Source organism: Podarcis liolepis (assembly GCF_965112155.1).
Source record: "Podarcis liolepis genome assembly, chromosome: 2".
NCBI classification, from domain to species: Eukaryota; Metazoa; Chordata; class Lepidosauria; order Squamata; family Lacertidae; genus Podarcis; species Podarcis liolepis.
Window position 1 is genome coordinate 15,263,235 of NC_139555.1, and position 15,889 is coordinate 15,279,123.

At 48.7% G+C, this 15,889-nt stretch overlaps 1 protein-coding gene and 1 long non-coding RNA gene across 5 annotated transcripts in view; one reads left to right on the plus strand and one right to left on the minus strand.

Annotated features, from left to right (window-relative positions):
* The window catches only part of NR4A1 (nuclear receptor subfamily 4 group A member 1), a 42,741-nt gene extending 29,403 nt beyond the window's left edge, over positions 1–13,338 (minus strand). Inside the window, exon 1 of one of the 2 annotated variants that reach the window (XM_083490104.1) lies at positions 13,197–13,338. In XM_083490104.1, coding sequence (XP_083346230.1) covers positions 13,197–13,221 — 25 coding nt within the window. In that variant the 5' untranslated portion in view covers positions 13,222–13,338. Of the gene's footprint in view, positions 1–7,743; positions 7,936–13,196 lie in introns of those variants that run through there. The other variant, XM_083490105.1, reaches the window with a different exon arrangement.
* A 1,515-nt stretch (positions 13,339–14,853) lies between these two features.
* LOC310700693 overlaps positions 14,854–15,889 on the plus strand; it is a 74,224-nt gene continuing 73,188 nt past the window's right edge. For 2 of the 3 annotated variants that reach the window (XR_014522721.1, XR_014522722.1), the window contains exon 1: positions 14,854–15,110. This is a non-coding gene — a long non-coding RNA (uncharacterized lncRNA). The remainder of the gene's footprint in view (positions 15,111–15,889) is intronic. The other variant, XR_014522723.1, reaches the window with a different exon arrangement.

Here is a 15,889-nt window from a genome sequence, read left to right on the forward strand (position 1 = left end):
TGGCGCTGTGGGTTAAACCACTGAGCCTAGGACTTGCCGATCAGAAGGTCGGCAGTTTGAATCCCCGCAATAGGGTGAGCTCCCGTTGCTTGGTCCCTCCTCCTGCCAACCTAGCAGTTCAAAAGCATACCAGTGCAAGTAGATAAATAGGTACTGCTCCGGTGGGAAGGTAAACGGCGTTTCCGTGCGCTGCTCTGGTTCGCCAGAAGCGGCTTAGTCATGCTGGCCACATGACCCGGAAGCTGCCTGTGGACAAACGCCGGCTCCCTCGGCCTATAGAGCGAGATGAGCGCCGCAACCCCAGAGTCGTCCGCGACTGGACCTAATAGTCCGGGTTCCCTTTACTTTTACAGGCCCCTACTCGTATAGCCAATGCAAAGGCTGTCGTGCTAACATCATCATCATTATGAAAATTTGTACATCATCCTACACCCGCAGGTCTCAGGGCAGTTCACAAGATAAAATCACAATATAAAAACATAAATAGTAAAAGTAAAAACAGCTCAATAACGTTTTTGCCTGGCACCTAAAGGTGTATAATGAAGGTGCCAGCCAAACCTGCCTGGGGAGAGCATTGCACAAACGGGGAGCCACTGCAGATAAGGCCCCGTTCTTATGTTGCCACCCTCAGGACCCCTGCTGAACTCAGCGTGGCGTACTGTTGAGTAAACATGCATAGAAGATCAGGCTGTGTGTATGTGTTTATAAAGCTTTGCCTTAAAGATCCTTGCCCCAGCGGTCAAACCCCAGAGGCCCCAAACACTTTGCCAGGAGTTTAGTGTCACAAAAACAAAGTCAGCCCAGGGCGGAAGGAGTTTTTCCTCTGCCTGGTCTACTCCCACTCCCCCCCCCCCCGCTCCCCATTTTCCAACTTGGCGATACATCAGGGGCTGCAACCTCCAAGTGGAATTTTGTAGGCCAAGCATAAAAGACGCCGATAACTCGGCAGCCGGAAAGATTGATGTATTTTCCTATTGTTAAAAATATTTTTAGCCTCGGCAGCCTCTGGGTTTGCTTAAAGGCCTCGCGCCTGTTAAGACCGACTGCGTAACAAGATGCGTTTTTCTTGCATGTTTGAGCCGAAGACTTGGCCGGAATCCCAGAGCAGCTGCCGAGGAGAGGAATGTCATTGTCAATTGGTTGGTTACCCCAGCACTCTCGAATGCTGGGTTTTTTTGCGGGGGGTGGGGTGGGGGGGACAAACCCTAAAATTTCAGGAATTAAAACCAACGGTTCCTTGTTGGTTTGTTTTTAAAATGTTGGGTTGGTAAATAGATGATAGAGGGATACTACTAAAATCCAAGTCACAGAATCCTGGCGCTACTGGAAATCTGAAGATGACTTAGCTTAGGGATGCGAACTTGACACCCCCCAGATGTTGTTGGTACCAACTCTCATCGACCTCGGCCAGGGACAACCGAGTCCAGCAACATCTGGAATACCATGCCTTCTCCATCTCTGATCTAGCCAATCCTCTGTCCTCAGAGGGGCTCAATTTCTCTGTATCAGGTTCCCCATAGAACACTGTGATTTCAATATTTTTTGGGGGGAAGAATCATGAATCCAGGACTGGACTCTGAGCATAAAAAGAGCTTAGCCCCCCCCACCCAAAAAACCTTCTTCTTAGATCAGTCACTGATTTCCTTGGCCTAGCTCCCCTCAGAGGTTTTTTGCAAGGATAAAAAATAGAATAACCTCCTCTATGGCATCTTGAGCTCTTTGGGAGAATGAGAGAATCCTGATGTGACCAATGAATTTGGAAATGATTGAGAAGGAATTTTAAAAAATAAAAATAAAATAAAACATTAACTTTCAGTAAAAAATTCTACATATACATGCCAATACATATTTTTATTTTTTTTCGACTTCCCATCTTGTTTTCCATGAACCCCCCCCCGTTTTCTATCTCTTATGTCCTAACAATATTACAATAAGTCCTAATTCTTTCTTTACTCGTTATTCAAATCCTTCCCGCAAATTCATCAAGCTGTAACATTTCTTTAAATAGTCCGAAATCATTCTGTTGCTTTCAGCTGGCCAGTAAAAATGTACGGTAGTTGACGGCTACTCTAGAAGAAGAGCAGAAAATGAGAGGAGCACCCCCAAAAAGGCAAAAACCAGACTGCTAGGCAGGAGACCTCAGAGTTTAAAAAGCTATTTGAAAGACATGTATATGTAGACGACAACCAGTCCTCACATTAATTCAATGGAAAGTTCCACTCTGAAACAATTTAAGGGCACTTCGAAGTGGTTTGAGGTCTGCAGCCGTACTGAAGTCTCATAGCGAGGCAAGCCCTTCTCTTGAAAGCATGGAAATGTGGCTTGCCAGTGGGGGTGGAGACCAGGGGAAAACCTACTCCGATCTCTCTGTGCTTCTAGTAAAGCCTTTGTGCCTCTCCTACACTCAAAATAATCTCTAAAACCATCAAGCAAGGAACCTGCTATGTACACATGGAAAACGCCGCACACTGGGTTTCCACTCTTGAACAAATGCGTTTAAACAGTAATTATGTAATTCGAAATTCAGAAGGCAGATTGGTTTTTATCATCCGATCTGGTCTAGAAGTCAGAATCACCTAGGTAGAAAGCCTGAATTAATCAAGTACGTTTGGCATACATAAAGCAATGTTGCAGGGCGGAACAAACTGATTTTCAGGATTCCAGGCGCCCCATTCCCGTTCTCTGCCACTACCCATCCAGTTTTCAGCTTTCCCCAGCAGTCAATCAGTATTCCATGTGACTGGTTCTCTTTGGTTGCTCTGAGCTTTTTAAAGATTCCCCCACCCTCCCAAATATTTCTTGTACTTTTGCAAATCTATTGGGTTTCCCCAAAGCCTGCTGGTACCTTACGCAGGTGTCGGTTACATAAGGATCAGCACTCTGAGAATGGATATCACTATTGAAGAGGACAAAATTCTGTTTATATCATTATTAATATATATATAAAGGGAGAAACACCATCCCTGGCTCAATAATTTAAAAAGACACTGGAGAGAAGGAGGGAGAAGTCTTTGTATTCACGACCCCCCCCCCAGTACAAGATCAGTGCACAACTTGATGACTGCTGGATACTAAGTCAAAGATCAGGAACTCTTAGCCCTACAGATCTTGCTAGATTAAAGGCAAAGGTAAAGGGACCCCTGAACATTAGGTCCAGTCGTGACCAACTCTGGGGTTGCGGCACTCATCTTGCTTTATTGGCCGAGGGAGCTTCCGGGTCCTGTGGCCAGCATGACTAAGCCACTTCTGGCGAACCAGACCAACACACGGAAACGCCGTTTACCTTCCCGCCAGAGCGGTACCTATTTATCTACTTGCACTTTGACGTGCTTTCGAACTGCTAGGTGGGCAGGAGCAGGAACCAAGCAACGGGAGCTCACCCCGTCGCAGGGATTCGAAACGCCGACCTTCTGATCGGCAAGTCCTAGGCTCTGTGGTTTAAACCACAGCGCCACCTGCGTCTTGCTGGATTACAACGCCCATAATCTCTCCTACCAATTGATTTGAAAAATAGTTCAGTTCCAAACTCATGCTAAGGAGGGGGGAAAACCAACCCAAACTCTTGTTGTTATGGTTCTAGTGCAACAAAACAAGACTTTTTATTTATTTTTTACCCATCAGACAAGCAGCCAGCCCTATATCCACTGCCAAGTTGGACCCTGCTTTAACACCCAGCAACACCATGTACCGCCAGCCGCATCCAAGTCATCCCATAGAGAAGATAGATTAACTACACAAACTGTTCCGGCACAGTCTGGTTCTAAAGAAAAGATGGCTTGCGAGCCTGGTACTCGGGGTATGTTCCCAAGGCAACCCTTGCGTTTCAGAGTGTTCCCAACTTATGCGTCAGACTTCAGAGCTTGGAACTGGGTGCCAGGAAGGGTAGCAAGCCGCTTGCTGAGTTATTAAAAGTGTTTCCGTACCAGATGTCTTTTCTCGGAGGCGTCTCAGTGTTCTTCCACCAATCTCTCACTTACACACCCCCTTTAGAGACTTTGGAGTACCATTGTCCAAAAGGAGGTGGGGAGGGGAAAACGATGTGGCAGTCGCAGGGCCTTTTTGCAGTGGCCCCCAAATCCTTGTATGAACTTCCATACGAAGAATACAGAGAGGCATCAAACCGTGCGACAACATTATAGAAAACTTCATCAATGTTTCCCCTTGTGAGGCAGGATTTGGGTCGATTCATAAGTCTGCCAAATGGATCTTTTACAATATGGACTTTGTTACTGGTTGCTTATGTCCTCATCTGGCAAATTTTTATTTTTTTTGCAGAGGATCACTGTGAATGGGTAGTCAAAGGCTGGGTGAATTCTCATTACCACCACCACTGTCTCGCCTGTTTCCCTCTCTGCCATTGATGGGATGCAGTGGCGTAGCGTGGGGGGTGCCAGGGGTGCCGGCCGCACCGGGCGCAACATTTTGGGGGGCGCGTTTGGCCGGCCCTCCTCGAGGAAGCAGGAACCCCACTGTCCTCGGACCTCCTCCGAAGAGACCTCCTCCCGCCGAAGCCTGGTGGTGGGGCGGAGAGACCCACTCCCCACGCCAGCCTTCGGATGGCTGTCCTGAAGACTTGTGGTGGGAGCAGTGGTGGCGTAGCGTGGGGGGTGCAGGGGGGGGGGCCTGCCGCACCTGGCGCAACATCTGGGGGGGAGCACGGAAGAGACTCGAGTGCTAAAATCCACGGGTTAGGGGGCGCAAACTACTTGCCTTGCCCCAGGTGCTGAGAACCCATGCTACGCCACTGATGGGATGTGCTACTCATTCCATTCCCCCCCCCCACCGAGACACAGCAAATGAAGAAACAGTCAGAAGGAAGTCAGATCCAAGAACTTTTGGTGCTGCCACAAAGGACTCTGGGCATTGCCACCCCTTGTGCAAGGCAGCCAGGCAGCATTCAAAATCTGCCAGCTGCCCACACTCCGAGATGGAGATGCGCTGTGCAATTCCTGGATTCTAATGCACAAAAGCTACTCTGTCCCCAGGCAGAACAGGGTCCCTGCCATTCTGTTCTGCCCAGTGGCATCTCATTTTACAGAAACCCTGACTAGGCGCGATCCGATATTGCTCATTGTGCTTCGGGACTGAAGAGAACAGCTGGAAAGTGGGGGATTGTGCCCCCTCCCCGCAGCCCAGGTGCAAACCGGATTAACGAAAGGTACAAAGTCCTCCTAGCCTGCTAACTGAGTGTTCTAGACAAGAATGTTGCAAGAGGCTCCGAGTTCCTGGCTGGTGTTGCAGGATATTCGAGAGGGTACAGAAACTTCTACGGAGGGAAACATTCCCAGGATTGTAGGTGGTGCCTCTCTCTGATGAAGACCTCAAAGCTGGGTAACTAAACAAGCGGAGGCCCTAGGCCAGCCGTTCTCCCCAGATGTTGTTGGACTACAACTCCCATCATCCCTGAGCTCCGGCCTTGCTAGCTAGGGGTGATGGGAGTTGTAGTTCAACAACATCTGGGGACCCACAGGTTGAGAAAGGCTGACGTAGGCCTTTTACCTCCTCAAGACAGGCGTAGCAGGCAGATTTGAAGCTACAAAAGTCCTGTGGGCAAGGTGTGTCACAGGAACACCGCAAGGACTTGGGACAGCCTGGGTCGTAACCCCATTCAGCAACAAAGTGGATTTCATAATCTTGAGCCAGTCATGGTCTTTCAGCTTGGTCTACTTTGCAAAGCCGGTTTTTAGGATGCAACAAGTACAGTGGTACCTCAGGTTACATTCGCTTCAGGTTACAGACTCCGCTAACCCAGAAATAGTGCTTTAGGTTAAGAACTTTGCTTCAGGATGAGAACATAAATTGTGCTCTGGTGGCGCGGCAGCAGCGGGAGGCCCCATTAGCTAAAGTGGTGCTTCAGGTTAAGAACAGTTTCAGGTTAAGTACGGACCTCCAGAACGAATTAAGTACTTAAACTGAGGTACCACTGTACACCCTTCATTTGCCACCCCAAGGCCCTTGGAAGAAAGTTGGGATACAAATGCGATAAATAAATGAATGCTGGCAAGTTAAGCAAAATAGCTGGACCCTAGATTTTAGGCTCATGTTATCTGAGGAGGAATTTACCTGTATCCTGGTTTTTTACAGGTGGCACCCAGCGCTTCTCCTTTCTAGTACACGTTTGTGATGTGCTTTGTTTCAGCAATTGTGCTTTATCTAACGTTCCCTCTCTGATCAGTCACTGGGCCTGTATATCTGTTAGATTCAATCCAGGCCAGTGAATCTTGAATCGCCCAGCCCACCGCTTCCACTGATTCATGACAAAACTCTGGTAAAGTCTCTCCAGGAAGCAAAATTATTTTGACGTTGGCGGTTCTGTGCTCACGGGGAAAATTTGTGGCGGAGTCAGAACTGAAGTCAGTATGTAAAGCCCATCATTGAAGGAGAGGAGACTCTTAAACCTGTCTGGGGAGAAGCAGGAGATAGCTCTCTCCGCTTCTACAGAAGGAAAAACTAAAAAAGAGAGGCCTTCTCCAAAGCGTCCTGACCCCAAATGACTTCTTTATTGTTCAGGAAGTTCCCTTCCCTTAGGCAATGTACACCTGCGGCACATGTATCCAGGGAGTCCTGCCATAAGCATTTTGATTGGCAGAAAGTAAATGTATCTTTCCTGGCACAGGAACACAGGTAGAGGACAAAGTGTACGAACATGTCAAACTGGGTTTTGGAGAGAACTTCCAAGAAAAGCAACACCGTTAAGAGGAAGAGTCCGGATTTGCAATAAAGGCCGTCTTGTGTTTAGGAAACCATACATCCTTTGCCGTAATTGTACCCATCCCCTCTCACATAATCAGGGCGGCTAAACTGTTGATCTTTCCTATTTGCTCAGGTCTGGTTGAAGGGTGGGTGGGGGGAATATTCTCATAGTCTAATGTTGATATCTGGATTGCTGGTGGACTCCAACTCCAATCAGCCCTGGCCAGATGGTCAGGGATAATGGGAACTGTAGTCCAACCACATTTGGAGAGCTGCAAGTTCTTCACCCCTTCTTTAAGCGGGTGGCGCTGTGGGTTAAACCACAGAGCCTAGGACTTGCCGATCAGAAGGTCGGCGGTTCGAATCCCCGCGACGGGGTGAACTCCCGTTGCTCGGTCTCTGCTCCTGCCAACCTAGCAGTTCAAAAGCACATCAAAGTGCAAGTAGATAAATAGGTACCACTCTGGCGGGAAGGTAAACGGCTTAGTCTGGTTCGCCAGAAGCGGCTTAGTCATGCTGGCCACATGACCCAGAAGCTGTACGCCGGCTCCCTCGGCCAGTAAAGCGAGATGAGCGCCGCAACCCCAGAGTCGGTCACGACTGGACCTAATGGTCAGGGGTCCCTTTACCTCAGATCAGGGCAACCACCACCAATGACCCAAACTAACATCCTTGCTCCTTGGGCATCCCTTGGCAGAGTGGAGAATGGAGCCTTTAATACCGCTGCGCTGGATAAAAAAAACAGTTAGCATAATTATTTATTCCAGGGTAAATAGTTCTCCGGCACACTCCCCGCAGCTCATTTTAATTGGCCGAACTGTTTAAGGCAGTTTCTATTTGCAAAAAACACCCGTGACTCACAACCAAACAAAAAAGTAACAATGCGGCTCGATAAAATCGTGGATGGAACCATCAGCTCCTTTCCAGGCAGAAACTCAGCACTTCTATCTAAAGTGCATCGGTCTTATTTCGCTCAGAAGGCTTGTAGCCACAATTAGTTCCTGGGTCCCCCCCGGGCAAAAGGAATCCTTGCTTCGAAGTGTGACTCACCCGTAACAGAAAGTTCCATAGGTTAGGTTATTTGCTGTCTGAAAGGAGCGTTGCCTTTGATCGCACGGGAGCCGGACTGGTGTTCCTCGCTCTGTTCCCTCGCTCTCTCCCTCTTTCATCTCAAGCAAAGCTGCAGGTGTAGCGAACACCTTGGCCAAAAGGAGCCATCTGGCAGGCGGCCAGCGGCGGTGGCGGCGGAGGGCAGCAGCCCACAGCTGGTTTCAATCATCAGGGGCCGGGCCGGGAACTGCTTCGTGGGGTTTGGCAGGCAGAGCGCTGAATGCACGCATGTTTGTGTTTCAGAGGAAGCCAAGCCCACAGCGGCGTCAGAGAAAGCGTAAGGGGTGTCCCACCCACCGCTGGACGTCAGCAGCTGGACAGGCAGCGGCTCGCGTCAGCAGGTCTTGGAAGAACACGCCAAGAGCCATATATAGGCCATGTGGGGAATCCCTTCTAAACCAGGAATCTTTCCCTTCCCCTCCCAAGTTGACCTCCTAAAAACGTCACTTTCTAGCCAAAGCTGGGGGAAAGCATTTGGGAGTCCCAGAATGGCTGGCTGGTGCCGGAATAAAAAAACACACCCAACAACCCTGATGCAACTGAGCAGGCTGGTGACTGTTTTAGCACAGTTATGAAAGAGCTTGTTTCGCCAGAACTGAAGGCCAAACGTTGCAGCGTTGCCCTGATCCACACACTCTTTTCAGCACCCCTCAAAAGTGCTGCTGGTCTCAAACTGACCAAACTCAAATCACATTAAAACTGAATTCCAAGTACCGTATTTTTCGCTCTACACCAGACCACAAGACGCACCTAGTTTTTCGAGGCGGAAAACAAGAAAAAAAATATTCTGAATCTCAGAAGCCAGAACAGCAAGAGGGATCGCTGCGCAGTGAAAGCAGCAATCCCTCTTGCTGTTCTGGCTTCTGGGATAGCTGCACAGCCTGCATTGTCTCCATAAGACGCACACACATTTCCCCTTACTTTTTAGGACGGAAAAAGTGAGTCTTATAGAGCAAAAATACGGTACATACATGCACAGTTAAGGCACACTCCCAGACCCTTTGATCCCAGAATATCCCACTTTTCCTTAGGACAAGTTTCACCAGAGGGCATGGAATTATGCAACCCCCAAGACAAGGAGATAAGGAACTGTACAGCCTTTAGAAGACATCTGAAGGCAGCCTTGCACAAGGAAGTTTGTTTAATGTTTTATGATGCTTTTATGTATGTTGGAAGACGCCCAGAGTGGCTGGGGCAACCCAGTCAGATGGGTGGGGTATAAATAATAAAATCATTATTATCATCATCGTTATTATCGTTATGCAACAGGACATCCCTATTTTCATCGGAGAAATGTTGATCATCATCAACAATGGGGGGGTGATCTGAAACAATGCTACTTGAGTCAGTTACCCAGGGGTGCCAAATCAATCACGAGGCCCAAATTCCTACTTGGAGTTGTGCAAGCGGAATTGCCATGCGCACAATGTCTCCCTTTGTTGAACAGAGCAGGGAGGCTGCTCTGCCGTATGCCAACACCTTTCATTGCTATCTGCACCGAAACACCAAATGTAGGGCTGCCATACCTCTGGAATTTCTGGACATATATGGGAAAAGCTCAACAACTTTGCCAAAAAAAAAGATCTCAACAACTTTTGCACCCAGATTTTCACTTTTTGGAAAAAGGCAACCCTAACCAAATGAAAAGACAATGCTCCATCGCAACCCAGGAGGAGGTCAGGTACTACCAGACATTCAAGATGCAGGGCAGGGGACCTCCTAAGTACCGTATTTTTTGCTCTATAAGACTCACTTTTCCCCTTCTAAAAAGTAAGGGGAAATGTGTGTGCGTCTTACGGAGCGAATGCAGGTTGCGCAGCTATCCCAGAAGCCAGAACAGCAAGAGGGATTGCTGCTTTCACTGCGCAGTGATCCCTCTTGCTGCTCTGGCTTCTGAGATTCAGAATTTTTCTTCTTCTTGTTTTCCTCCTCCAAAAACTAGGTGCGTCTTGTGGTCTGGTGTGTCTTATAGAGCGAAAAATACGGTAGCTGGAGTTCCATTTTCATGACCTGCGGGCAAGGATCAAACACCAATTGGACTACAACCCCCATCATCGCCAACCATGGGCCATCCTGGCTGGAGCTGATGGGAACTGGAGTTTAGCAACATCGATAAGCCTACAGACCTGCTATCCCTGGCCTACCAAGAGGAAGCATGCCACAGGAAGAGCCAGCCACAGAGTGGGCACTGGGGCAGCCAGATCAAGGTATTTTACACAAGTCCAATATTAAATTGTAAGCCTTTAAATCAGCAAAAGCTATTTTGAAATTCGCTGCTTGTAAAGGTGGAAATCTGGTTAACCCAGTTAACCCAACAAAAACAATGGCCCAGATTTTATATGGTGCAGAGGTTTGGGGTACCTCAAAGGTCTCTAGTTTGGAACCCCATAGAATTATTTTTTAAGAGTCGTTGTAGGTTTACCCAAAGACATGCAATCTGCCATGGTCATGTTGTAAACTCGCATGTTGAGCATAGAGAGCCAAAAAGATAAAAGAATCCTCTGCTATTGGTTTAGAATTCAACAGATGGACAACACTAGCCTACCAAAAAAATGCCTGATTGAGCTCTCGAATGGATTACCCCTTAAAAACTGGGTACATCACGATGCCCAACTGATGGGCAAATATGACTGAGATCACAAGTCACCCAAAGGGGTGTTTGCACATCTGACATCCAGGAAAGGGTTCCCTGCGGTGCAGTCGCAAAGGAGAAGCACATCACTAACCACACTTGCTCTGAGCCAAGTCACTATCCTATCCAGACAAAAGATGTGCTCTCTAGGCCTTCCTCAGTGCTTCAGCGAGTTTCAAAAGGTGAGAGGCGTGCGAAAGAGGAAAAGAAAGAGAAAGAGAAAGAGAAAGAGAAAGAGAAAGAGAAAGAGAAAGAGAAAGAGAAAGGGAGAAACACACAGAGAGGAATCTCATAACTTTCTGAAGCCCATATCTAGGGCAGTGTGTATTTGCACCAAGTGGCAAGAGGCAGTACAGTGGTGCCTCGCAAGACGAAAAGAATCCGTTCTGTGATTCTCTTTGTCTAGCGGTTTTTTTGTCTTGCGAAGCAAGCCCATTGAAGGATTAGAGGATTAGCGCTATTAGCGGCTTATCTGCTGATCGGATCAGCTGATAAGCGGCTTAGAAAAGGGGGGGGGAGGAAAAAACCCCCGCAGGAACTCGCAAGACATTTCCGTCTTGCGAAGCAAGCCCATAGGAGATTCGTTTTGCGAAGCACCTCCAAAATGGAAAACTCTTTCGTCTAGCGAGTTTTCCGTCTTGCGAGGCATTCGTCTTGCGGGGCACCACTGTATTTGGGTTACCGGTATTTATTTCTTAAACTTATGCCCCACCTTGGATAAAAATATCCAAGGCAGCTAGAAGTTAACCAGTTAACAAAGTGAGTTCAGACAGCATTTCCACAGGAAGGAGCTACACTAAACACTAAATGCCCACTGCCCAACACACACACACACACACACACGACCGTGCTCATACAATTTCTGGCTTAACTTCGCATCAGCAAGTACTAGGGGCTTGGTTTGTTTTTTAATAACTAAATTTATTCTATGAGAAAAACCACATTTCGTGCTTAGCCAGCGTGATTACAGATACGCAAACACATACAGTCCATCTTAATTCTCAAGGAAATCTATATGACGGAGGGAAAAAATATAGCACGAAATGGTTTATCCTGCTGGGGACAACCACATTTTTTAAAAAAATATTTTTTTTGAAGCATTGTCAAGGCTTTGTTAGGCTGTCCATGTAAATATCAGCACTGAGGCTCTAGCAAGAGGAAGAAGCAACAGGAAAAAAATACCATATTTTTCGCTCTATAACACGCACCCGACCATAACACGCACGTAGTTTTTAGAGGAGGAAAATCCGTAGGCATGCCACTCGTAGGTATTCCCTCCATAACACGCACAGACATTTCCCCTTACTTTTGAGGATGAAAAAAGTGAGTGTTATGGTGCAAAAAATACGGTACTTCATTTGCCAGCCAAGCAAATATTCCTCCCCACCCACCCACCCACCCACCCACTGAAACATATACAATGATGTTCAAGGGCTTAAATCCTAAACATGAATGCTTTGGCATATATGCTACTGAACTCAGTGGGACCTACTTTCAAGTAAACATACTGAAGATTATAGTGTTAGGTTCGCTCCTATGCAAATGTATTTGAGAGTGACCACTCCTCTGTGAAGCAGCACGTTCACCAATACAAAATCTGTAGTAGCCCAGGAAATTTCCATTATGCAAACAAAATTAGCATCTTCATTTCACTCCAAACACAAGTCTAGAGTCTAGACACCCACACTACTATCCAGTGGAATACAGAGTATGCAGGCCACTCCGACATATGTGCCCAGCTCCAGAAGAGGGGTTGTGTTTTGTTATGCCAAGGTGGGATACAGAGTGCCAAACTGCGTGAAGGAGATCTACACTGCCTGAAAGCATCTCAATTTGCAATTCAGCTCACTTACTGGAATGGGGGGGGATCCCCCCTTAATTGGAACAATCTTGTAGAAAGGCAAGACCAGAACTAGCCTGGCCTTTGCCAACTCCAAAGAGAAAGAAAAATGATACAGAAGTAGTCAGGTGGCCAGAACCCTTCTAATATCCCATATATTGTTATTCAAGTGAGAACGGTTGGGCTCTTAGCTGCCAACTTTTCCCTTTTCTTGCGAGGAATTCTATTCGGAATAAGGGAATTTCCCTTAAAAAAAGGGGAACGTTGACAGCTATGGTTGGGCTGCCCTACAATAATACCTGCTCACTGTAGGAAAGAATGGTAGCTTTATGCAGGAGATCTCTCAGTAGAACCCAGAGATATTAAAAACTATGATCAACTAAACCAGTCCTTATGTAGGTTTTCTAAAACGCCATTGCAGGTACCTAGGAGTAAACCCCACAGAAAACAGTGGGATTTACTTCTATGTAGCCAGGCATTGCTTTGCCTTCCCAGCAGGGCTGCCACTCATAGGTGTAGCCAGAATTTATGTTGAGGGGGGGGCAGAATTTATGTTGGGGGAGCCGAACCAAGCTACCTGCGAGGCAACTGCTCAGTTAGTTAAGTATTTTATGTATCTACTTGATTTAGGGGAGGGGCAGCTGTCGTCTCCCCCCCCCCGCCTCCCTAGATACGCCCATGGTGCCAACTTGAACAAAATACTGAGTGGGGGGCAGGTGAGCCCTGCCCCACATAATCGATCACAAGGGACTATTTTAATGTCAATGTCCATCAACTTTTTGGGGAGCTGGCCCCCTCAAATATTTTATTGCGGGGAGGGCCGAAGGGATCTCCTCCACTAGGAGTTGGTTCCTATGCTTCCGAGAGAGAAAGGAAAATCGATCTTCCCCACCACCGACGCGCCTCTTCCCCACATCTCACCTGGCGGTCGCTGGCGGTCCTCCATTTGCACCCCTGCTTCCCCCGCTCTTCCCCAGGCGGGCAGTCCGGTGCTGGGATCTGGGCCGCGGCCTCCGGAGCCATGCCGAGCCCCCAGCCCGCCCCCCACCCACGCGATGGGTCCCTGACCCCCTTCTTCTTCTCCTCCGCCGCCTCCCGCCCCCTGCGCGCTCGCCCCGGCTGCTCGCTCTCCATCCGTGCGCCGCTTGACTTTCTGCAAACCCCGCCTCCCCGCCCCGGCTTGGAAGGAGCCTCCGTGACGTCAAGGCCGGGCTCCGTTGACGTCGTCGGAATCCCAGCCATCAATGGGGCTAAAAATAGACGCCTCCGAACCCAAAATACTACACGCCCAAGGACGCGCGAGGCTCCCCCGCACCGCGCGCCGAAGCAATGCGCGGCGTTGCTACGGAGCAGGGTGGGGCTGGCTGGGGCTGCCAGGGAAGGGGAGCAGCGCCGCGGCCTTTGTCCCCAGTGGGAAAAGAAGGGCAGGGAGCGCAGCCTTGCAACGCCGCCGGCCCGCCTGTGTGATAGGAATTTTATGGCCTTAGATATATGGTAAGGTTCATAATGTATGGAAGTAAGAGCTGGACCATAAAGCCTGCCACTCCCACCCCCAAATGTTGTTGTTTAGTCGTTTAGTCGTGTCTGACTCTTCGTGACCCCATGGATCAGAGCACGCCAGGCACTTCTGTCTTCCATTGCCTCCCGCAGTTTGGTCAAACTCATGCTGGTAGCTTCAAGAACACTGTCCAACCATCTCGTCTTCTGTCGTCCCCTTCTCCTTGTGCCCTCCATCTTTCCCAACATCAGGGTCTTTTCCAGGGAGTCTTCTCTTCTCATGAGGTGGCCAAAGTATTGGAGCCTCAGCTTCACGATCTGTCCTTCCAGTGAGCACTCAGGGCTGATTTCCTCCAGAATGGATAGGTTTGATCTTCTTGCAGTCCATGGGACTCTCAAGAGTCTCCTCCAGCACCATAATTCAAAAGCACCAATTCTTTGGCGATCAGCCTTCTTTATGGTCCAGCTCTCACTTCCATACATCACTACTGGGAAAACCATAGCTTTTACTATACGGACCTTTGTTGGCAAGGTGATGTCTCTGCTTTTTAAGATGCTGTCCAGGTTTGTCCCACCCCCAAATAAATTCTGGCTATGCCCATAATTGCAGCCTAACAAAATGGCCCCTCTGGAATTTGTCACACAAACATACACATGAATTTATAAATCTGTCCTCGGCTACCCAGAGCTTAAATACATGACCTTTCAGACACGCATTTGGAGAGGATCTCTAACTTGGCAGACAGGCACACAGACTTGGAATATGTAAAACAAAACTACTGTATCAATACAGGACGCAGCCTTTTGCATTGAAATAGGAGACAATCACAGGTGGCAACGCTACGCGCGGGGGCAAAGCAAGCACTCCAGATTATGGGAGGGGGGGAAAGCTCAACCCCAAAAACAAAGCCCCCCCCCCATTTAGCTACCGTCACGCCTCCTCCTTGTTGCACTTTTAAAAAACCAGGAGCCGTCATCAAATGTATGGGGGCGAAATGAGCTCTTGGCAATTTGGCACTGGACAAAAATCCCTTCCTGAATTTCTCAGGGCGGTTTTTAATAGAAAGCGGGGGCAGCCCCACTCGACGCTGACTTGCCGATGAACGTGTGTAGGAGGAGGACGCGGATCGCACTGCGCGGCCGCAGCCCTCCTCCGCCGGAAGCAACGCGCGTTTGGGGGAGCGGAGCAGCAGAGAGCCGGGTGGGATTTGCTTCGGAGCGAGTGCGCAATGGAAACTAGTAGGGAGGTTGCGCCCGGCGGCAGCCCGGTCCTGACTCTGTGTACCTGGAAGTCAGGTCCCCCCCCCCCCAATTGAGTGCAACGGGGCTTCCTCGTGAGTAAGTACGCCTAAGGTTGGATTTAGCCCTGTAGAACTTTACTGGACCCGACGGTTTCATAGTAAATGTAGTAGGAGCTTGTTGCAAGGCGGTCGTCCAAATGGCTTTTCCTTGGGAGTAGAGTTTATCAAACTGGGGAACTGGGGCAGAAACTTTACTATCGAGTAAAATATACAGAAGAGGAACGGCTTGTTGGGTGGGACAATTAAGGTAAGAGTGGGATGTGGTCTTTGCTTAGGGGTTCCCTGAAACTATCTGAAGAAGTGTGCATGTACACGAAAGCTCATACCAGTAACAAACTTAGTTGGTCTCTAAGGTGCTACTGGAAGGAATTGTATTATTTTGTTCCTGAAATGAAAGTTATTCCCCTCCCTTATTTTTTTTTATCCCTTTCCCTCCCACTCCTTTTGGGCAGCCGCCAAACAGAAGAGAAAGGTCAGCAGCCACCTTGTAGCCCCGCCTTTCCAATGTCGTGAGTTTCCGCCTTTGCAACGATTTCCCGAATCCTGGCTCGCCTCCAAATGTCTGACCGGTTCCGGTTTTGTAAAGATGCCATTGTCGCGCATGGGGCTAAACGCGGTTCACGTGCCGCCCTGCGAAAGGCGACTATCCAGAGCGCTCATTTCAATGATGTGTCTCTTCCGTTTTCAGTCCCTCATTAAAAACCACCCATTCACTTAAGAGAAGGGGGGGGGGGAGCCCAAATGTCTCATTGAACAGGTACAGTGGTACCTCGGGATGCGAACGGGATCTGTTCTGGAGCCCCGTTCGCATCCTGA